The sequence below is a fragment of the Scyliorhinus canicula genome, chromosome 4, assembly GCF_902713615.1.
Source record: "Scyliorhinus canicula chromosome 4, sScyCan1.1, whole genome shotgun sequence".
NCBI lineage: Eukaryota > Metazoa > Chordata > Chondrichthyes > Carcharhiniformes > Scyliorhinidae > Scyliorhinus > Scyliorhinus canicula.
The window spans coordinates 74,329,580-74,349,216 of NC_052149.1; the positions used below are offsets into that span (position 1 = coordinate 74,329,580).

The 19,637-nt window shown below is 48.5% G+C and overlaps 1 protein-coding gene across 6 annotated transcripts in view; it reads right to left on the reverse strand.

Annotated features, from left to right (window-relative positions):
* The window catches only part of dnajc6 (DnaJ (Hsp40) homolog, subfamily C, member 6), a 210,302-nt gene that overhangs the window by 69,216 nt on the left and 121,449 nt on the right, over nucleotides 1–19,637 (reverse strand). For all 6 annotated transcript variants that reach the window (XM_038794472.1, XM_038794471.1, XM_038794473.1 and 3 more), the window contains 3 exons: nucleotides 19,344–19,461; nucleotides 15,919–15,998; nucleotides 321–511 (listed from right to left, as the gene is read on the reverse strand). In XM_038794472.1, coding sequence (XP_038650400.1) covers nucleotides 321–511; nucleotides 15,919–15,998; nucleotides 19,344–19,461 — 389 coding nt within the window. The remainder of the gene's footprint in view (nucleotides 1–320; nucleotides 512–15,918; nucleotides 15,999–19,343; nucleotides 19,462–19,637) is intronic.

Here is a 19,637-nt window from a genome sequence, read left to right on the forward strand (position 1 = left end):
TCAAATCTCCACGAATAATGCACGGAGTACAACTGGAAAGACAGTCAAACCACCCCCGCCTAGAGCATTGAGGATGAGCATTGAGGCACAACAGATTGCAGGTGCAAACTCACTTCCCATCTTTACCATGCTGTTAAATACTGCAGCTGCAAAGAACTGTCCATGTCTCTTCATCAACATTCGGTGCAATGTTTTTAAAAGGGCATCATTCTAAAAGCAGGTTTCTGCATTATCACCAGGAGAATGAGTAAAAGCTGAAGTGCATGTTAATTACAATCTCCAAAGATTGTGCTAATTCACAATGACAAAAATAGTAATACCTGCTGAAAATGTGTCTTGATGTTCTTGGTGACTTGAGAAGAGGGCGTTGGGAGTAAGATCTTTGGTGTTTAAATGTTCCCAAGGGGGAGTCAGATCAAATCGTTTATCAGAGGATTCAACCTCTATTTCCAGTATCACATGAAACAATGGAGGATATTTCTCTGGAGAATCACAGGCATCTAACTCAGGTCTAAGGGTGAGATAGAAACATGGGTTTAGTGACATGGATATTTCTCACCAACTTTTCCTCAATGTTTAAACTGTTGTCAAATCTAGCATTTCTCTCAAGTTCAAGTATTCACAAATTCAAAAGCCCTTTTTTTAAAAAATTGTGTCAAGGGGTAGGGGCAGCACTAACTAGGCCAGCATTTATTGTCTATATCTAATTGCCCTCGGGAACGTGGTGATGAGCTGCATTCTTGAAGCACTGCAGTCCATGTGGTATGAGAACACCCAGTGCTGTTAGGGAGGGAATTCCAGGATTTTCACCCAGTGAAGGAATGGCAATGTGATTCCCAAGTCAGGCTGCTGTGTGGTTTGCAGGGGACTTTTCATGGGTGATGTTCCCATGTATCTGCGGCCCTTGTCTGAAGCGGTAGAGGTCACAGGTTTGGCAGGTAAAGAATGTATGTTGTCCTTACTTCTCCAAAGCCATCTTTTATTTCTCCAACAGCCAATTTCATCCGTTTACTTGGAACCATTTAAATTACTTTGACAAGCAGAATAATTTGAATTTGTATTATTTTACAGACAAGCTTATTTGAATACTGCTGCTTGAAGAATCTCCTGCAGCGGGTTTCTCTATTTTAGAAAGTAAGTGTGGATGCTGGGACTGAAGCTGTGGACTTCTAAGACAGCAAAATTGACACCGTTCCCAGAACAATTCATCAACCATTAATGGGCTAGCACCGGCGCCACGTGGATGGAACATGATCGTTTCCAATGAAAAACAGTGTCCGATTCACCTGGTTTGGGATTGGCCCTTGAGAAGCTGACAAGCTGCAGCCGCACATAAGCATTCCATGCCACACAAATACTCACCCCAGCCAACAAGCTGGCAGCAAGAAGAGTGGCATCCCGGTTCACTGACGCTGAACTGGAGAGCCTGCTGGACGCAGTGGAGGAGAGGTGGGCCACACTGTATCCCGGGGTAGGAAGGAGGTTGCCACCCGCCGACGTGCACCGGGCCTGGGCGCAGGTAGGAGAGGCCGTGAGCACCGTGAACAACACTACACCAACATTGGGACCAGCCAGCAGAGTCATAAAACTGCACAATCTCCTCAGGGCAGTCAGGGCGAGTAGGCAGCACTGTGTCCCTGGCACTAACCCCTGTCCTACACATCCATAACCACCCCTCCACCCCCACTACCTGCCAGAATCCATACCAATGGCCATGGCCAGGTGCTCTGGCCACGAAGGCCATCAGCTACTCACCCGCTGTGCTGCATGCATCTGACTGCCTGACACGGTGTGTTTTCTGTCTCTCCCACCTCCAGGGAAAGGCACTCCACAACCAGCGGAAGAGGGAAAAGATTGGAGGGGGACCGCCGGACCTGCAGCCCCTCACCGCTGCAGGCACTGGATCTGATCGGTGGGCCATCACTGAGGCAGAGGTTGTAGGTGGTGGGGGAGCCTCTGCTCACACCACGATCCCATGGAGCAGCCTGGAGGCCATCGGGCATCCAGAGCGAGGCGGAGGTGATGAGTGCCGGTGACTCACGCAAGGGAGTTGCCGGAACACCACAGCACTTCGGACTCCACCATCTCCCCTTCCCGTCCCTGGTGCATCACATGGGCAGCATGCAGAACAGGGTAACACCATGCCACCTCGGTTACCCGAGCAGCAACCGGGCCCATCCAGACCTGGTCACCCCAGAAGACGGCCGTCAAACGGGACCCAGGTTACAGGGTAGGAATCACAGCAGGTCATTTCCACTCCTGATGTACCCCCTGGGTAACCACCTAGATGCTGCATTAGGGCCCGTACGGCCAGAAAGGTAGACACCAGTTAAGTTGGCACAGGTGCAGTACACAGGATAGCGTTAGGGGCTAGGGCACAAACCTGTCTAGAAATGTTCACTTGTTCACAATAAACACAAATTCACAACGTTACAACCTGCTTTGGTGCTCTGTCAGAAGGATGTGAGCAATGGACTGCTCTCGGCCGGGGTTGGGGAGTGGAGATGGGCTGCCGATGGGGGTGGGCATGGGCCAGGGTCCCCAGTTCAGCCAGCGCTCACCTCTTTGGTGTCCCACCCCCATCCAATCACACTGGGCCCACCTCCACCACCCCAGGGGTTCGGTGGGATTGTGTGATGGAATGGCCAGCTCGCATGCAGGGATCACCCAGGTGAATGGTGAAAAGTGCCACCATGGGCAGGAATCAGACATTGTCAAATGGTACGGTGTTCCAGAGCGGTTCAGCATCCTCCTCCATCTTATGGACCAGACACTGTAGTGAGGCAGGGAATCACGGACGGAGTTGTGAGGGGATTGGCTGTGCAAACCGCCAGGCCTCCTAGTCGGTCAACCTGGAGATGATTAGAGCGTCCCCTCCACGCCAGCTCAGGTGCACATGTCGTGCGGCCTCCTGTGCCTGCCCGTGCCCCATGTCCTGAATGATACATAATGCGGAACTAAAGCTGTCTAGATAAACAAAGGATTGACTTAAATTATTTGTAGTGCAGTTATGGTCATGGTGGGGGTTTGACCTCTGAAACATTGGAAAGGTTGATTCATCCATAGTGACCCTCATCGGGCCTATTTTCATGGCCTTCAAACTGTATTCAGTCTAGAAACAGGATATCCTGTGATTCTTCAAAAATGCATCTACTACAATATTGCTCACAACAGGTTGAATATTATTCTTTCATGTTTTTAAAATTAATTTACGGGATGTGGGCGTTGCTGGTTAGGCCAGCATTTATTGCCCATCCCTAGCTGCCCTCTTGAACGGCTGCAGTCCTCGAGGTGTAGGTACACCCACTGTGCTGTTAGAGAAGGTATTCCATGTTGCCCCAGCGACAGCAAAGGAGCGGCGATATATTTTCAATTCAGAGTGATGAGTGACTTGGACTGCTGCCTCACGGGTCCAGGGTCCTGGGTTCAATTCCAGCTTTGGGGGACTGTGTGGAGTCTGCATGTTCTCCTCGTGTCTGCGTGGGTTTCCTCCGGGTGCTCCGGTTTCTTCCCACAGTCCAAAGTCGTGCAGGTTAGGTAGATTGACCATGATAAATTGGTCCTTAGTGTCCAAAGATGTTAGGTGGGGTTACTGAGATAGGGTGGAGGCATGGACTTAAGTAGGATGCTCTGTCCAAGGGCTGGTGCAGACTCGACAGACCAAATGGCCTCCTTCTGCGCTGTAAATTCTAGGATTCTACGAAGGTGCCAATCACCCGAGTGTTGTAGGGTGGAGCACGCGGAGACCAAGCGTAAACAGCGGAAGGAGAACACAATATACAGGGCATCCCACCCATCCACCTCATCAAGCACCACCTGCCAAACTTGTGGCAGAGTCTGCCATCCAGGATTGGACTATTCAGCCACCGCAGAACCCCCACCTCCCCGCAGTGGAAGCAAGTCAATGCAGCACGGTAGCATTGTGGATAGCACAATCGCTTCACAGCTCCAAGGTCCCAGGTTCGATTCCAGCTTGGGTCACTGTCTGTGCGGAGTCTGCACATCCTCCCCGTGTGTGCCTGGGTTTCCTCCGGGTGCTCCGGTTTCCTCCCACAGTCCAAAGATGTGCAAGGTAGGTGGATTGGACATGATAAATTGCCCTTAGTGTCCAAAATTGCCCTTTGGTTGGGTGGGGTTTCTGGGTTATGGGGATAGGGTGGAGGTGTTAACCTTGGGTAGGGTGCTCTTTCCAGGAGCCGGTGCAGACTCGATGGGCCGAATGGCCTCCTTCTGCACTGTAAATTCTATGAAAAAAGTCATCCTCAATGCTCAGGGGCTGCCCAAGAATAACAATTTCTAAGCGATACTTTGTCATGGATTTCAGTGTTCTTTTACCAAAACATTGGAACTTTTGGTACACAACAGCCAAATATTCACAGTACCCTGCAGAGGTAACTTGAGGTGGGGCCAGCAGCAAATTTTGAAAGCTGAATGTCATGTTTATTAATAGTATATATTAAGGTTAACATGTCTACTCTATGAGTGACCCCACTTGTAATGACTTGTGGACATATTAAAAGACACTTGTTGACAGTGGATTGTCGAGTTAGGTGCTATATATTTGTTATGCCTTTCTGTGAATAAATCTACGACTGAAGGAAGATTGACTTCTGGGGAGGAATTCTCCGACCCCCGCAGGGTCGAGGAATTGTCCGGGGCCGGCGTATATCCCACACCCACCGTGGCTGGAATTCTCCGCCACCCAGGAATCGGCGGAAGCGGGAATCACGCCCCGCCGATTGGCGTGCCCCCCCCGCAGCAATTCTCCGGCCCGCAAATGGGCCGAAGTCCCGCCGCTGACAGGCCAATCCCGCCGGCATGGTTTAAACCACCTTTGTGCCAGCAGGATTGGCGGCGTGAGCGGGCCCCCGGGGGGGGCGTGGGGCGATCGGACCCCGTTATGTGTCCCCACGGTGGCCTGGCCCGCGATCGGGGCCCACCGATCGGCCGGCAGGCCAGTGCTGTGGCAGCACTCTTTTTCTTCTGCCGCCACCACGCTGACGCACCGGCGCATGCGCGGTCCGGCGAAGGCCTTTCGGCCAGCCCCGACGCCGGGCCGTTGGCGCCGGTTTTGGCGCCATCGGCAGAGCGGAAACCACTCCGGCACGGGCCTAGCCCCTAAAGGTGCGGAGAATTCCGCATCTTTGAGGAGGCTCGACGCCGGAGTGGTTGGCGCCACTCCGCTACGCCGGGACCCCCGTCCCACCGAGTAGCGTAAAATCCCAGCCCTGATCTCTTCTTTCATCTACTGGCTATAGGATGTTTAACATGGGTCAGTTCTCAGAAGCATTTTCACTTCTACGCACTTTCACCAAAGGCAGACTATCAGCAGCAGTGATAAATTAGCCAATTAGGGTCGATTAAGGCCTGCTTAAGGCCCAGGTGAGGAGCCAGCAGCATCTGGAAGGAGCAGCCTGACCACAGGCCAGAGGGCCAGTGGTCCATCATCTCACTGGCCCCATCCTGAGCTTCATGAATCAATGGCTGCAGTCTCAGCCATGACTATTCCCCCAGAAGGCCCCAAGATCCACGGATCTTCCTTATGTTTAAACTTTCAGCAGACTTCTGAAGGCACCTCCATGTTGAAGTTACCTCACAAAACCAGACTTTTCACAGCAGCGCCAATTCTCCTAGTGGGAACCATCATCCATTCAATGATGAATACCCTCAGATTGGGCCTCCCACCTCAAGGACCCAGAGCTGGTTTTCCACAGCCCAATGCTGAAATCCCAGCCAGTGCCGGAGCGGAGAATCCAGTTTGACTGCGTAATCGGGCCCGGCAGCAGTTCGGCGATTCTCTGGGCACCGAAACGGTCGTCACCAGGGCGTACGCTGTGCCGCTGGGGTGCCATTGCCAGAGGCCTGCTCTGCAATCTTCCGCCCGACCGGTCGAGTTCCCAATGGCATGGAACTAACCTGCTATTGCCGGTTGGGATGCTCGCGTAGCAGCTGCGGACTCAGTCCTCAGTTTCCCTGGTGAGGGGTGGGTGGATCGGGGGGGGGGGGGGGGGGGGGGGTTATAGACGGCCGGGCATTAATCTGCTGGGTTTGAGGGTCAGGCACGCGGCTGATCGGGAGGTCTCTTTCTTGGGTCTGTATCCGCGGTCCGAGTCCGCCATGGAGCACGGCGCGACCTCTGACCCTGAAGTGTGGGGACCCGTATTTGCAGCAAAAGCTGCAAGACTCTCTCCGGGTCCCTGCTAGCCCCCTGCAGGGCTAAGAACTCTTCCACTTTTTTTGCAGGAATTTCAAGAGTAAAACTCCACCGTTTTGACACCGGTGTGGGGACATAGGGCGGAATTCTCCGCTCCCGCGTGGCATCGGGAAGGCCATCGTGAACTCGGCCGAGTTTCACGATGGCCTCGGAGGCTGCTCCTCGCACCTTATCCACCCCCCCCCCCCCCCAGGGGGCTAGGAGCGGTGTTCCATAAATCGCGGCCACCGGGCCTTGACGCGGCGCGACAAGAATGACGCGACAGTGGCGCCTAAGTGACGTCAGCCGCGCATGCGCAGCTTGGCCGGCTCCAACCCGCGCTTGCGCGGTTGCCATCTTCCCCTCCGCTGCCCCGCAAGACGTGGCGGCTTGATCTTGCGGGGTGGCGGGGGGGAAAGAGTGCGTCGCTTGGAGATGCCCGGTGGGCACCGATCACGGGCCAGTCCCCTCCCGAGAGCGGTCATGGTGCTCACTCCCCTCTCCGCCCCCCACAAGCCACAAACGAAGATTTGGCGCCATGTTCACGACGGCAGCGACCAGGTGTGGTTGCCGCCGTCGTAAACCGGTTGGGAACGTCAGGCCGCTCGGCCCATCCGGGCCGGAGAATCGGCAGTCGCCGTGAAAAACGACGAGCGTCGATTCATCCGAGCGGGGGTGGGAGAATCGCGGGGGGTGCCAGGGCGGCGTGTCGTGAGTCGCCCGGCCCTCCCGCGATTCTCCCACCCGGCGTGGGGAGCGGAGAATCGCGCCCATAGTCTCAATAATGTCGAATCCAGCCCCCAATTCTGTCTTTAATTAGACAGAAAAAAGGTTGCCTCTTAATTGGTTGACTCCTGGAGGATTCCATCTGTTGGTACACCTCTGACCCGTACAGAGTTAGGAGTAGTCACAACATCTGAGGTTTTTCCAAAGGGCATGAAATTCCACCCAACCACTTTGGGTTGAGACAGAAATTGTTACTCTTTTAATGCTGCAGCTGTCCAGATTAGAGGGCATTAGAATCACACGTTAAACTATCAATGTTTTTCCTGACTCCACTCAATTTCTGTTCTCCAGTCAAATATTGTTCTGAGCAGATGTTCCATTTCCCATGGGTCTGCTGCCTTTGTTCTGGGTTGGGCGGTGCTGTGTGGAAGCAGCCTTGGCAAGTTGCTTCAATGAATCTTGTTGATGGTCCACAATGTGTCAGTGATGAAGGGGGTGAATGTTTCGGGTGTGACGCAGGGGATTATTGTGTCCTGGATGTTGTCAAACGTCTTCAGTGTTGTTGAAGCTGTGCAGATTATGCTACTACACCTCTCACGTTTGCTGTGTAAATGGTGGAAAGCTTTTATGGAATCAGAAGGCGGGTCATTCACAACTGAATACCCTTTAGACCTGCTCTTGGTCGGAACAGCATTAATGTAACAGTTAAGTTCTTGGTCAATGCTGACCCCCCCTCCGCCCCGCAACTTGATGGTGGGACAGTTAGTACCATTGAATGTCAATGTTAGTTGGAAAATTGATAGATGCTCATCATTGCCCACCACTTTCTTCCCGTGTCTGTGTGGGTTCCCTCAGGTGCTCTGGTTTCCTCCCACAGATGTGCCGGTTTACTGGGGTGAGAGAAGTTTAGTGGGCCTAGGTAAGATGCTCTTTCAGAGGGTTGGTGCAGATTCAATGGGCAGAATGGCCTCCTTTTGCACTGTGTGATTCTCTGTCTCTGATTTTATGAGCTCCCACAATCTATCATTCAACCCAGTAAACATGTGTGTGTGGAGAATGGCAAAGGCCGCACAAGCCCCCGCCACGCTCACACTATGAAAATAGAATTAGCGCAGTAGGAGACTTCTGGTTCAACCCTCGAGCCATTAGTCCAAATAAAGAAGTCAGGGAAGTCCTGCAGCGTCACGAAGCAGCATTTGCACAGCACAAACACAACTGTGACAAGATCGCTGGCTTGGTGAACATTACAGGTCCCAACCCCAGACCCCAGAAGCAGTATGGTTTTCCCCAAGAAGCAGAGGGAGAAATCTCAAAGGTGATACAGAGTCTGCTTGACCAAGGACTACTTCGATCAGTAGCCTCAACAAATAATGCAACAATTTGGCCTGTCAGAAAACCCGGTGGATCATGGCGACTGACCATTGATTACCGGGAACTAAACAAAGTAACCCCAGTAGCAGCCCCCACCGTAGCCACGAGTCCCGAGACAATGTTAAAGCAGGGACTACAGTCAAAGGTTTTTCCGGTTTTGGACATTAGCAACGGCTTTTGGTCCATTCCATTGGATAAAGCGTGCCAATACTAATTTGCTTTCACCTTCCAGGGCCAGCAATACATGTGGACGTGCCTTCCACAAAGCTTCCACAACTCCCCCTCCATTTTCCACCGACAGCTGGCGAATGGATTAGCTAAATTTTCCCAACCCGATTGCCTTGTCCAGTACGTAGATGGCTTGCTTCTACAGACAGACACTAAGAAAGAGCACATTTTGCTTCTCGATGAATTATTAGGACTCCTGCAACAAATTGACTGTAAAGTGAACCCCAAAAAGGCCGAGATTCTTCAGGAAAAAGTGATTTACTTAGGAACAGTGATCACTCATGGCAAACGCGAGATCGAGCAGAAACGAATCGACTCCATCATCAATTTACCCCTGCCCCATAATATCACAGCCCTTCGGTCATTTCTAGGACTGGTTGGCTACTGTAGGAATCACATCGTCGGTTTTGCCACAAAGGCAGCGCCCCTCTCCGAATTCCTAAAGAAGCAAGCACCTTGGGAATGGCTTCCACAGCACACAGATGCCGTGGATGCATTAAAAAGAGCCCTCAGCACAGCCCCCGCATTACAGGTCCCAGATCCACTCCCCTCGTGCGCAATTGAAGTTGCAAGCACCGACCAAACCCTTTCGGCCGTGCTCTTCCAAGAAAGACATGATCGTTTAGGCCCCGTGGCATACGCCTCACGAGTACTTGATCCAGTCGAGCAAGGATTTTCTGCCTGCGAAAGGCAGCTGCTCGCAGTGTTTTTGGGCAGTTCAATACTTCGTCTAGATTACAGGACTCAACCCCATCACCATTTCAACAGAGCACACCCCAACCCAACTCCTCCTAGATGGTAGACTAAAGGACAGCACGGTCAGCCAATTTGCGCAGCCCGATGGACCCTTCTCTTACAGGGACAGGACATTATGGTAAAAAGAACAAATACATACACTTTCCTTGCAGACAATTTACACTATGCAGGCACCCCACATGAATGTGAAATAATAACCACAAAACACAACACAGGACCCTTTGTACCAAAGTCAGCTCCCCCGAAACCAGGAACGACACCCCAGAGACCCCAGCCCACAGACACAGACGCACCCCTAAGGATTTATGTGGATGGCTCCTCCACAGTTTTGAACGGAAAAAGGATTACCGGTTGCGGTATATATGTAGAGGACGCGCAGGGACACGCGTTAGAGGAGATATCCTTGAAATTGCCAGGGCATTTAGGCTCACAGGCAGAACTGGCAGCCGTAGCGTATATTGTACAGCATGCCGACTCATTTCCAACCCCAGCCGACATATATTCCGACAGTTTATAGGTCTGTAACAGTTTAACTGAATTCCTACCCCTGTGGGAATCTAGAGGATTCATTTTCGCAGCCAGAAAACCCCTACCCTCAGCCCCTTTACTCCAGCATGTCCTAAAGACAGCAAGAGACTGGAAATATGGGATTATTAAAGTTCGTAGCCACCATCGTTCTCCTCCCCCCCCCCCCCCCCCCCGATAATGTTAAGGCAGACGCCCTAGCAAAGGCAGGTTCCAGACACGGTCACTTTTGGAATCCTCCCGGGAGTGCCCCAGTGCACGCGGTTCAGGTCTCACAGGCCAACATTCAGGATTTAGCACAGGCCCAAAAAGACGCACAGCTCAGGGAAGTTTTAAAAGGCAACTTCCCAGCCCGCTACGATAAAGAACATATTGACAACACATGACAGGGTGATTTTAAAAGAAGGTATTTATGTAGTCCCCAGTCAGGACAGAAACCAAATTATTTGTCAATTCCATGACAACCATGGATATCAGGGCATAGAAGCAACCTTCGCCCACCTCAGACCTCTTTGCTGGTGGCCCGATTTAAAAGCCAATGTAACGTACTACATTGAGAACTGTTTAATCTGCACCCAGAACAATCCGGACAGATACACAAGGAATGGTCAACTTAGTCACACCCGCCCCGTTAATGTCCCCTGGACGGATTTGCAAATTGATTATATAGGACCCCTACCCCCCCTGCAGGAATGGTTTTAAGCATGTGTTGGTGGTCATCGACACCTTCACAAAATGGGTGGAAGCCTTTCCATCCAGAACAAACACGGCTAAAGCGACAGCCAAGATCCTCACCCAGCACAATTTTTACAAGATGGCGACTTCCACCCAGCATAGAGTCTGGCCAAGGCTCACATTTTACAGGATTGTGTGATGAAAAATGTCCTTACAATTTTCGGAATCAAACAAAATTCCACATTGCATATCACCCCCAATCAGAGCGGAATAGTAGAGAGAATGAATAGGACTTTAAAAGCAACCCTCAGGAAAATGGTGCAACAGCACAATAGCACCTGGGACACAGTTCTCCCCTTGGCACTGATGTTCATAAGAAACACGGTATCCACGTCGATAGGATACACCCCCCACACCCTCATGACAGAATATTTGTCAGGACAGGATTTGGCCAGCCCCGTAGTCACCGCCCTCACCCATGAGAAAGCAGTTCAGCAGATTATAGAGAATGTAAAAGCAGCCCAGCTCGCCGCAGCTGTTAGGCTTGGGACACGAAAGGAGCGAAGTAAAGTTTGCTTCGACAAGACAGTACACGCCATAGAATTTGTAGCAGGACAGCAGGTCATGCTAGCCCTATACAACCCCAGTTCATTCCTTTCCTCCAAATTTGCAGGACCGTTCTCCATTTCTGATAAAGTCAGCCCCTCTGTATATAAAATCACTTACCCCAATGGCAAGTCTGCGTGGTTCCACATAAACCAGCTTATGGCTCGCAGGACAACCATTCACACCACATCTCGCTTGCAGCATCAGATGAACATGCCCCGCCCACAAACGACCTATTCCTACCCTCCCCAACCAATCCAGCCCAACCTCAGACACGACTACGACTCCACCCCCAGAGGCACGACTCAGCCTCTCCCTTCCTCCAACCAGCAGCGACAGCGATGGCGACAGCGTCGGCGACGGCGACAGCACACCACGACACGATTACACCCCTGCACCAGGCCCCACAACCAGCGACTCCAAACAAGATTCCAGCGACCCCGTCGAGACCACGTACATCAAAGCCCCTGATCCAGACCCACCACCCGACGACTATGGATTGCCCCTAGCAGCTCCAACCTCGATACAAAATACTGGCACCGAGACAATTTGTTCAGACTCATCTGAAATGATGAGATGGACCCCAATTCGCCCCAAGCAGCTTTGGCACAACTACTCCAGTCACGAGTATGGCAACCGGGAGAAGATGATGACGTAGAGTCTGACTCCCACCAAACGAGCCACTTTGCGACTCTGTTCGCTATAGAGTAATGAGGTGTCCAGATAATGGTGAAAAGGAACCAATGGAGCTTTACGATGTCCTTTCTGATGGAACCTGCATGATTTCTGTTATGTTTGTGTGTTACGTTAAGTGTTTGTTACTGTGAATGTTAAATGTTATTTGTGCACTTGAAGTTTTTCACGGCCCCACGCCACCACTCTTTTAACGCCCACTGTCAGTTAATGGAACTAGTTTGTCCGCAGACAACTGATCATAGCTACTCTCCTGGTTTGAAAGTAGCCACAAAAAGCAACACGCATGATGATCACAAATTCTTACCGTTCTTTCCCGGTCACTCAGGCAGTGGAGTAACGGGACTGGTCCCCACCCTGCCTGAGGACCCCCATCTGGTCAGCTACGCTCAGGTATATCACATACGGCACTGGTCACCATCCTACCCGGAGATTCCACCCATTCTTACCCGCCGCGGCCCAGACGCGCCACTTTCGGACCTTTTGGTTTAAAACTCTTTTGTTTGTTTTACGGCGACCCTTAGGTTGCTCTCCATATGCTATTTACATCCTCAAACACTGGGATGGTACACACACCGCATCAATCGCACAGGCTGTGAGACTGCTCGTGCTATGACAGTATTTTCTTCTCGGCTGTCTTGTCCCAAATATGTGGTTTTTTTTAAATGATGGAGTCACATATGGTGACCAATTATAATGGGTAATTGGTAATAAAAGGATTGATTAAGGATAGTCTAGAGAAGAATTGTTAGAGATTCCCGTGTTTTTATTTTGTAACAGACATACAAGATCTTAAGCAAGATAATAACAGATATTATGCTTGTGTCCACAGAAACCCAGAACCACAGAAGCCACAGGAAGACCACGGAAGGAAGAAGAGAACATGAAGACAGACATCATGGTCTACATTTGGATCTTCGCGAGATCCCTACAGTTGCGCATGGACGCGACCTCCCCCGACCCCTACCACACAGGCTGTGAATGTTTCCCATCCCTGCCATACACTGTACCCGGAGATAGCAACCGATACACCAACCTGGTGTGACAAGTTTATTACTTGGTACTCCCTGTCCTACGTTGTAGAAGCACTATTAGTACTTGCAATACTCTGCAGCGTCGTTCAGACACTAAGACTTAGGAAATGGCGGAGGAAAGCACCCTGGTATATACCTTCAGACCCCCTATTTTCGGACTTCAGCAAACCTCCCCCCCCCCCCCCACTCTCTTTAAGTGAATTGAAGTGTATCGATCTTTTTTGTTGTCTGTTCTAATAAAGAAAAAGATTTAAAACTCTGTGCTTGACTGCCAAGCCACAGAGACGTGTATTGCTGCTATTGTATAATTTTATACTGTTGTTAATTTTTTTTGATTGATTAAGGATAGTCTAGAGAAGAATTGTTAGAGATTCCCGTGTTTTTATTTTGTAATGCATGCCTGAATGTCATAGCGCCCTGTAGAATTTTATAATGATGTGTGTATAAAAAGCAATTTAGGTAAAGTTTCAATTCATAGGACAGAGTAGTGTAGTGCCTTGCTTATGGGTGCCCGACTTAGGAGGAGAACGAAGAAGATGCAGTAATTTGATCCTTCACGCTTCGCGTTGAGGATCACAAGGAGGGAGTGTAGCCATCTGGGATGGCCACTTCCAGAATACAAAATGGACGCTCGCAAAGACTAAAGGGAACTGTGGACAATGCTAGAAAGCAAGCAGGCACAGAAGCCTGAATGTATATTTGGGAAACAGCTCCCAGACGGAATTGAAACTATAGGTCGATTAGCATATTAATGGCCCATCTCCGGGAACAAAGGAATGACACTCAAGTAACCAATGCTTTTGCAGACATCCGGCGCCAGAAAGACACAACCAAAGCCAGGCCAACGGCCACCTAAGACACGCCCAGCCATCAGGGCACCCACCCCTTTATTGGTCAAGATTGATAACAGTGATCGAGAAGCAGCCCAATTAATTGGGGCCAAGTTTAAGGCCAGCCTAAAAGCGCGCGAAGCCCCTCCAGGTATAAGAAGGAACTCCCACGAGAGAATCGCTCTCTTGGACTTGGCTCTCAAAACGGAGAGACCATTCCACCAGCAGCAAGTAAGTTCAAGGTCAACGCTCACTACCAGACGGACGACCTTAGCTGTTCTCCTGTTACCTCTTCAAAACCAACAGCCTCAGATCCGAACGACGGCCATTGTTCCTCTGACTAAGTGGGCACCCGAAGTTAAGTATAGGCGTTAGCGTTAGAAATAGTTTAGTTTGTAGTATTGTTGTGCATGAGTAGATCTTACTGCGTGTGTAAATAAACAGCACTGACTTTGAACTAACTGGTGTATTGGCTCTTTGATCAGTATTCGGGTTTGAACCTTGTGGCGGTATCGAAAGATACCTGGCGACTCTAAAGTAAACATAATTAGGATTAAGGAAGGCGACCATATTGACTGCCATATTTATAGCAAGTAAACAGAGCAACAACAGGATGGAAGACAGCTGAGATTGAAAGACAGAAGAGCTAATCAACCAGGGCCAAAGGGAATGGTGAAGGAGCAAGAAATGAAACAAAGAAAGTAAGGATGTGCTGCTGTCTGAAAGCAAAAATCCTAAACTACAAATAAAACAAAACAAGGGGAGAGAGTGCCTAATAAAAAGGTGGGGTGCTGTTCCTCAAGCTTACTTTGGGCTTTGCTTGAACAGCATGTCAGCATGAAAACAATATGGGGAAATAAAATGACAGGCCACTGGAAGCCTGCGCTGGACAGAGGTGTTCTGTAAAGTGGTCAACTGATCTGCGTTTGGTCTCCCCATTAAAGAGGAAACTTCATTGTGAGCAATTAATACAGTAAACTAAATCAATATAAATCACAGCTTCACCTGGAATGTTTGGGGTGTTGGATGGTGAGGAGAGATGGTGTCAAAGGGCAGGCATTACATCTCTTGTGTTTGCATGGAAAGATGCCAGGGGGAGGCTCAGGGCATTGGAGGTGATTGAGGAGTGGACCAAAATACCGCAGATGACTGCTGAAAGGGACGGGGAAGCTATGCCTGGTGTTGCCATCACATAGGTGGTCGCTGAAATGAGTGAAAATGTGCTGTATTTTAAAGGTGATGGGATCGAAGAGGAAGCCAAGTGGAACTCTTATTGTGATTCTGGAGGATGGAAAGGGGTGAGAGCGGATGTTCAGGAAACATGGCAGACATAGTCAAGGGCCCTGTCAATCACGGTGGGTTGAGGAACAAGCCGACATCTCAAAAAGCTCTTTCAGTTAATAACTGGGAAAATAAGTTCCTAGTCTCCCTCAAGATTATTGTAGTATCAATAATTTATGCAAAAATTAATTGTTTAGGACATGTACACAAGCTTTGCTTCATAACGTATCTAGAAAATAGGGATAGGCATGGGCTTTTGTTACAAAAATAAGGATGGGTATCTAAATTCACAATATTCCAGCCATTTTATTCAATAAATTGAAAATTAGCAGTTGGCGAGAACAGAAATGTAGAACTCTATCCAAGTTATCTGCATCTCCATCTGCAACATTTAGATGTATTACCCAATACTTGGCAAGATGTTACAAAATAACAAAGAAATTTCATAATCCATTCATGGGAGGAAATGAATATTAATCACTGGGTAGCTTTATAGACAACATTTCTAACACAAAATGGAAAATTCTGGAACATGTCAGTCAGCAAGCATTTTAAAAGAACAAAAGTCAGAATTTCTGGTGGAACTATTCATTTTATTGCACCAATGAAGGGTTTCTTCCCAAAGAGAAAAACTTTTTCTTTTCAGATGCTAATTGAGCAGCTGTGCATTTCCACATTTTCCTATTCATATTTTGAGGTTACTCTAGGTCTTTTAAACAGTAACAGTCGATAAATGTCGGTGATTAAACTGTTAAGTGATGAAAAACTGTCACTCTGAATTGACTATCTCTACACGAGAGAAATTGACATTTAAATCTGTAAATCAAGAATTTCAAGCACCAAATCCAAAATACACAGATTGCAGCAAGTATCGGAAGTATTGAAATCTCAAACAGTCAACAAAGGTTGTCCTTGAGGCACAACATGTTTTCTGTGGAAACAAAATGCCCATAATTGTATTTTCAATGGATAAAATCACATTAAGCAAGTTATTACTCACTTTGTAAACTTTAATACAGAAGTTCCAGGAGCAATGAATCCAGTATGGACTTGGATCTGGAATATTTGTGTGTTTGTTAACTAAAGTAGATAAGGGAAAAAAAATCTCAAGTTCTAATAAGAGAAGAGGCAAAGCTTAAGTTATAGTATGAACAGAACAAGAATTCCAGTTCACAAAATTACAACGGATACAGTTTATTGCACTGAACACGATCAGTGCCAACAACCAGTTTCAACCAAGTTGTCAAATTCATAGACAGGCTATGTTTTGAAATTATGCAGATTGCAGTGTCGTATTGGAGATCTTGAAATCACAGAATCTTACAAAAAATTATTTTCTTTGGACTGCGGTCAGTAACTTGCAAGTTTATGTGGCTACAAAACAGATTATGCAAAACAGTTTTAACAAGTAAATGAAAGAAAGAGTCATCATGGAAGAATACGTGATCGGTAAAAAGATCCAGGATGAGAAGGATGACTGGAAACAAAATCACAACAGAAATGCACTATATTTGGCAGAGAGGTTACGTTGAGGTGACCAACTTTAAGGAATGGACAAAGTGGATCCAAACAAATTGTTCACGGGGGGGGGTGAAGGGTTCAAATAACAAAATGAACATTAATTGTTTTTAAAGAAAAGAACCATGGAAAACACCATCACCCAACAGAATTTTGCAATACAATTTTCAGTAAGGCTGATGAAGTGGACAGTATAAATCAGTTCAAAAGGTTATCAGAATGATTTGCTGGAGAGAAGGAGATTGAAACATGGAATGAGCAAGGGAAGCTTGTTGTACCTAATAGCCTTTCTCGCCATTTTATCTTTATATTTTTAAAGTCTTTATCCCCAGTAATCCTTCACTTCTACCTTCCTATTTTCCTGTTAATTTCCCCTTTCATTGATCTAATCTTCAGTTCCTTGCGATGAAGGGACACATATTTGAACATGTTTGTGCCTCACTGGTTTAGCTATCTATGACCAACCTTGGTTATACTACATCAAGCCTAATTGGGCCTCACTTTCCACTCAAAACAGCCTACTTGGAATGATCCTCGAGTGTGAAGATAACGCTTAGTTTGGCTTCTCCATTACCTATCGTCTTCTGTCCTCCGCTGCAATAAGTATGAGAAACTGATGGATTTCTTATCATTTAGACAGGATTTCTTATCAGTGAAGGGGCTGTTTAGCACATGGCTAAATAGCTGGCTTTGAAAGCAGACCAAGGCAGGCCAGCAGCACGGTTCAATTCCCGTAACAGCCTCCCCGAACAGGCGCCGGAATGTGGCGACTAGGGGCTTTTCACAGTAACTTCATTTGAAGCCTACTTGTGACAATAAGCGATTTTCATTTTCATTTCATTTAGATGGAGAGCATTTGTTCGGTGTCAGCCGTGACACAGTTGGTAGCGCTCCCGCCTCTGAATCAATGTTCTGGTTTCAAGTCCCACTCAGGACTCAGGGGCAGCATGGTGGCACAGTGTGTTAGCCCTGCAGCCTCACGGCGCCAAGGTCCCAGGTTCGATCCCGGCTCTGGGTCACTGACCGTGTGGAGTTTGCACATTCTCCCCGTGTTTGCGTGGGTTTCGCCCCCACAACTCAAAGATGTGCAGGCTAGGTGGATTGTTCAGACTAAACTGCCCCTTAATTGGAAAAAATTAATTGGGTACTCTAAATTTAAAAAAAAAAATCCCACTCAGGACTTGAGCACAGAAATAAAGACTAACACAGTGCAGTTCTATGGGTGTGTAATCGTGTTTCCTGATTTTCCACGCCCCCTCGCCAATGACATCACAAGGTTCACCCCCACAAAAGGGCAAGAAACTAATTTTAATAGTTTTGTATGCACATTAAAATAATTAGTTAACCAGCCCCCCACATGACCCCCTTCCCCGGCCCCCGCCTCACTTAGGGTTATCACAGATTTTGAAAAACACAATTCAGTTGAGAGGATTCCCCCAGGGGTGCTAATGTAAGTATAGCCCCCCGGGGGAGAGGGGCACGCACAAACAGAGCCCTGGCACTGCCCCATGGCACAGGTTAACACTGCCAGACTGGCAGTGACAGCCTGTGCATTCTGGGCAGCCCCAGATGTGTATGGTTGGGGCTGATGCCCATGAGGGGGAAAAAAAAAAAGAGTACCCCCATGACTTCGGTAGTTGGGGATGGCCGCCCTGATGCCTGTAAAAGGGGGGGGGGCAGTTTGAGGTGGTGAGAGGGGATCAGCAGATGCCTGCGGAGGAGGGGAGCAATACAAGAGGTGGTGAGAGGGGGGACACCCGATGCCTTCAAAGGGTGTGAGTCACTCAATACCTACGAGGGGGGTGATCCCAATATTGGAATTGTTGGGGGGAGGGCGGGGGGGGCCTGTCGCTTCTGCTGTGGGCTGGGGGGTGTGGGGGGAGGACGATGGAGCTCTGTCGCTTATGTGTTGGGGGAGGCAGGGTACCCCCTCAATGCTCGTGAGGGGGGGAGGGGTCCTAACATTTATATGGGAGTGGGGGGCTTGGCGGGGGCTGGGAGCCTTTCAGTTTCTGTGCTGATGGCACTCCGAATCGCTATAGAGTCAGCCTTGCTGTCTCTATCAGGTCACGCCCCACCAGAGCGACACTACAAACCATGACAACCTCTTTTTCTTTTTACTCAGAAAGGCTCAAGATCCTGAGGGAATACTGGTCTGTGCAGCTGGAGAGCTACATGCCGGTTTTCTATCTGAGCCTAACATTTTGAAAAACAAATGGGAAAAATACCATACCATGTTTCTTACAATAAAACAATGATTACATTTTGAAAGTTCTTCATTGGCTGCAACAAGTGCAGTAAGGCGGCTGGTGGTTGTGAAAGGTGCAATATAAATGCAGGCCTTTCTCCTTCCTTTTTTGTTCCACTACTTCTTCCCAACTCCCTACACATGGCCCAAACCAAACTTCCTCCCGTCTCCTCCCCATAATCTCAGGTTTGATCTAGCCATACCCGAGTCGACATCTTCCTAGCTTTTCCCCTGTCTATGCCACAGCTACTTGCAAATACATCTCACCCAGGAGCTCTATGCCCTCCTCCTCTGATCCCATTATCACCAAATTGCAAACAACCCAGCTTCCCTTTCTAATCATGTTAACTGATATTTCAAATCGTTCCTTTTATTTTAGTACTGTTCCTGGCCAGTAGGGATTATGGAATACCTACGGGAAGTTCGATCCTTCAAAACTTGGGAATAGGGAAAACATGAGTTTCTCGATCATTCCAGTGACGGCAAAGTCTCTTGTGCATTCCAGAGCAATTCTAGTTCACTTTATGAGAGGCTTCAACTTCAATGGCTGAAAAATCTGCACAAGTTTGTGCTTTCCTATGTCTTGAGGTTTATAAAATTCACATATCACCATCTAATTAATAGTATCGGAGTTAATAGTTGAAACAACACGGACCAACCTTTGCTTGAAGTCTTCCGCCAATTGTCGATCGCATATGAAAGGCAGCAACAACGACATCACCATGGGCACTAACACCCAAAGAAGCAAATATTTTTCCCTCCTGGATTCGGTGTTCTCTTTGGGATTTAAGAAATTATAAAACTGTGAACTCTCTAACTTTAATGAAAGAAATTAAGACTTATTTGGCCTTATTTTGTACACAACTTCACAAAGAGGATGGAGAAAAACAGACCGATCGACAACAAAGTGCAATCTGTACATCGAAGACTTCATAAATTTGAGGTGCAGAATC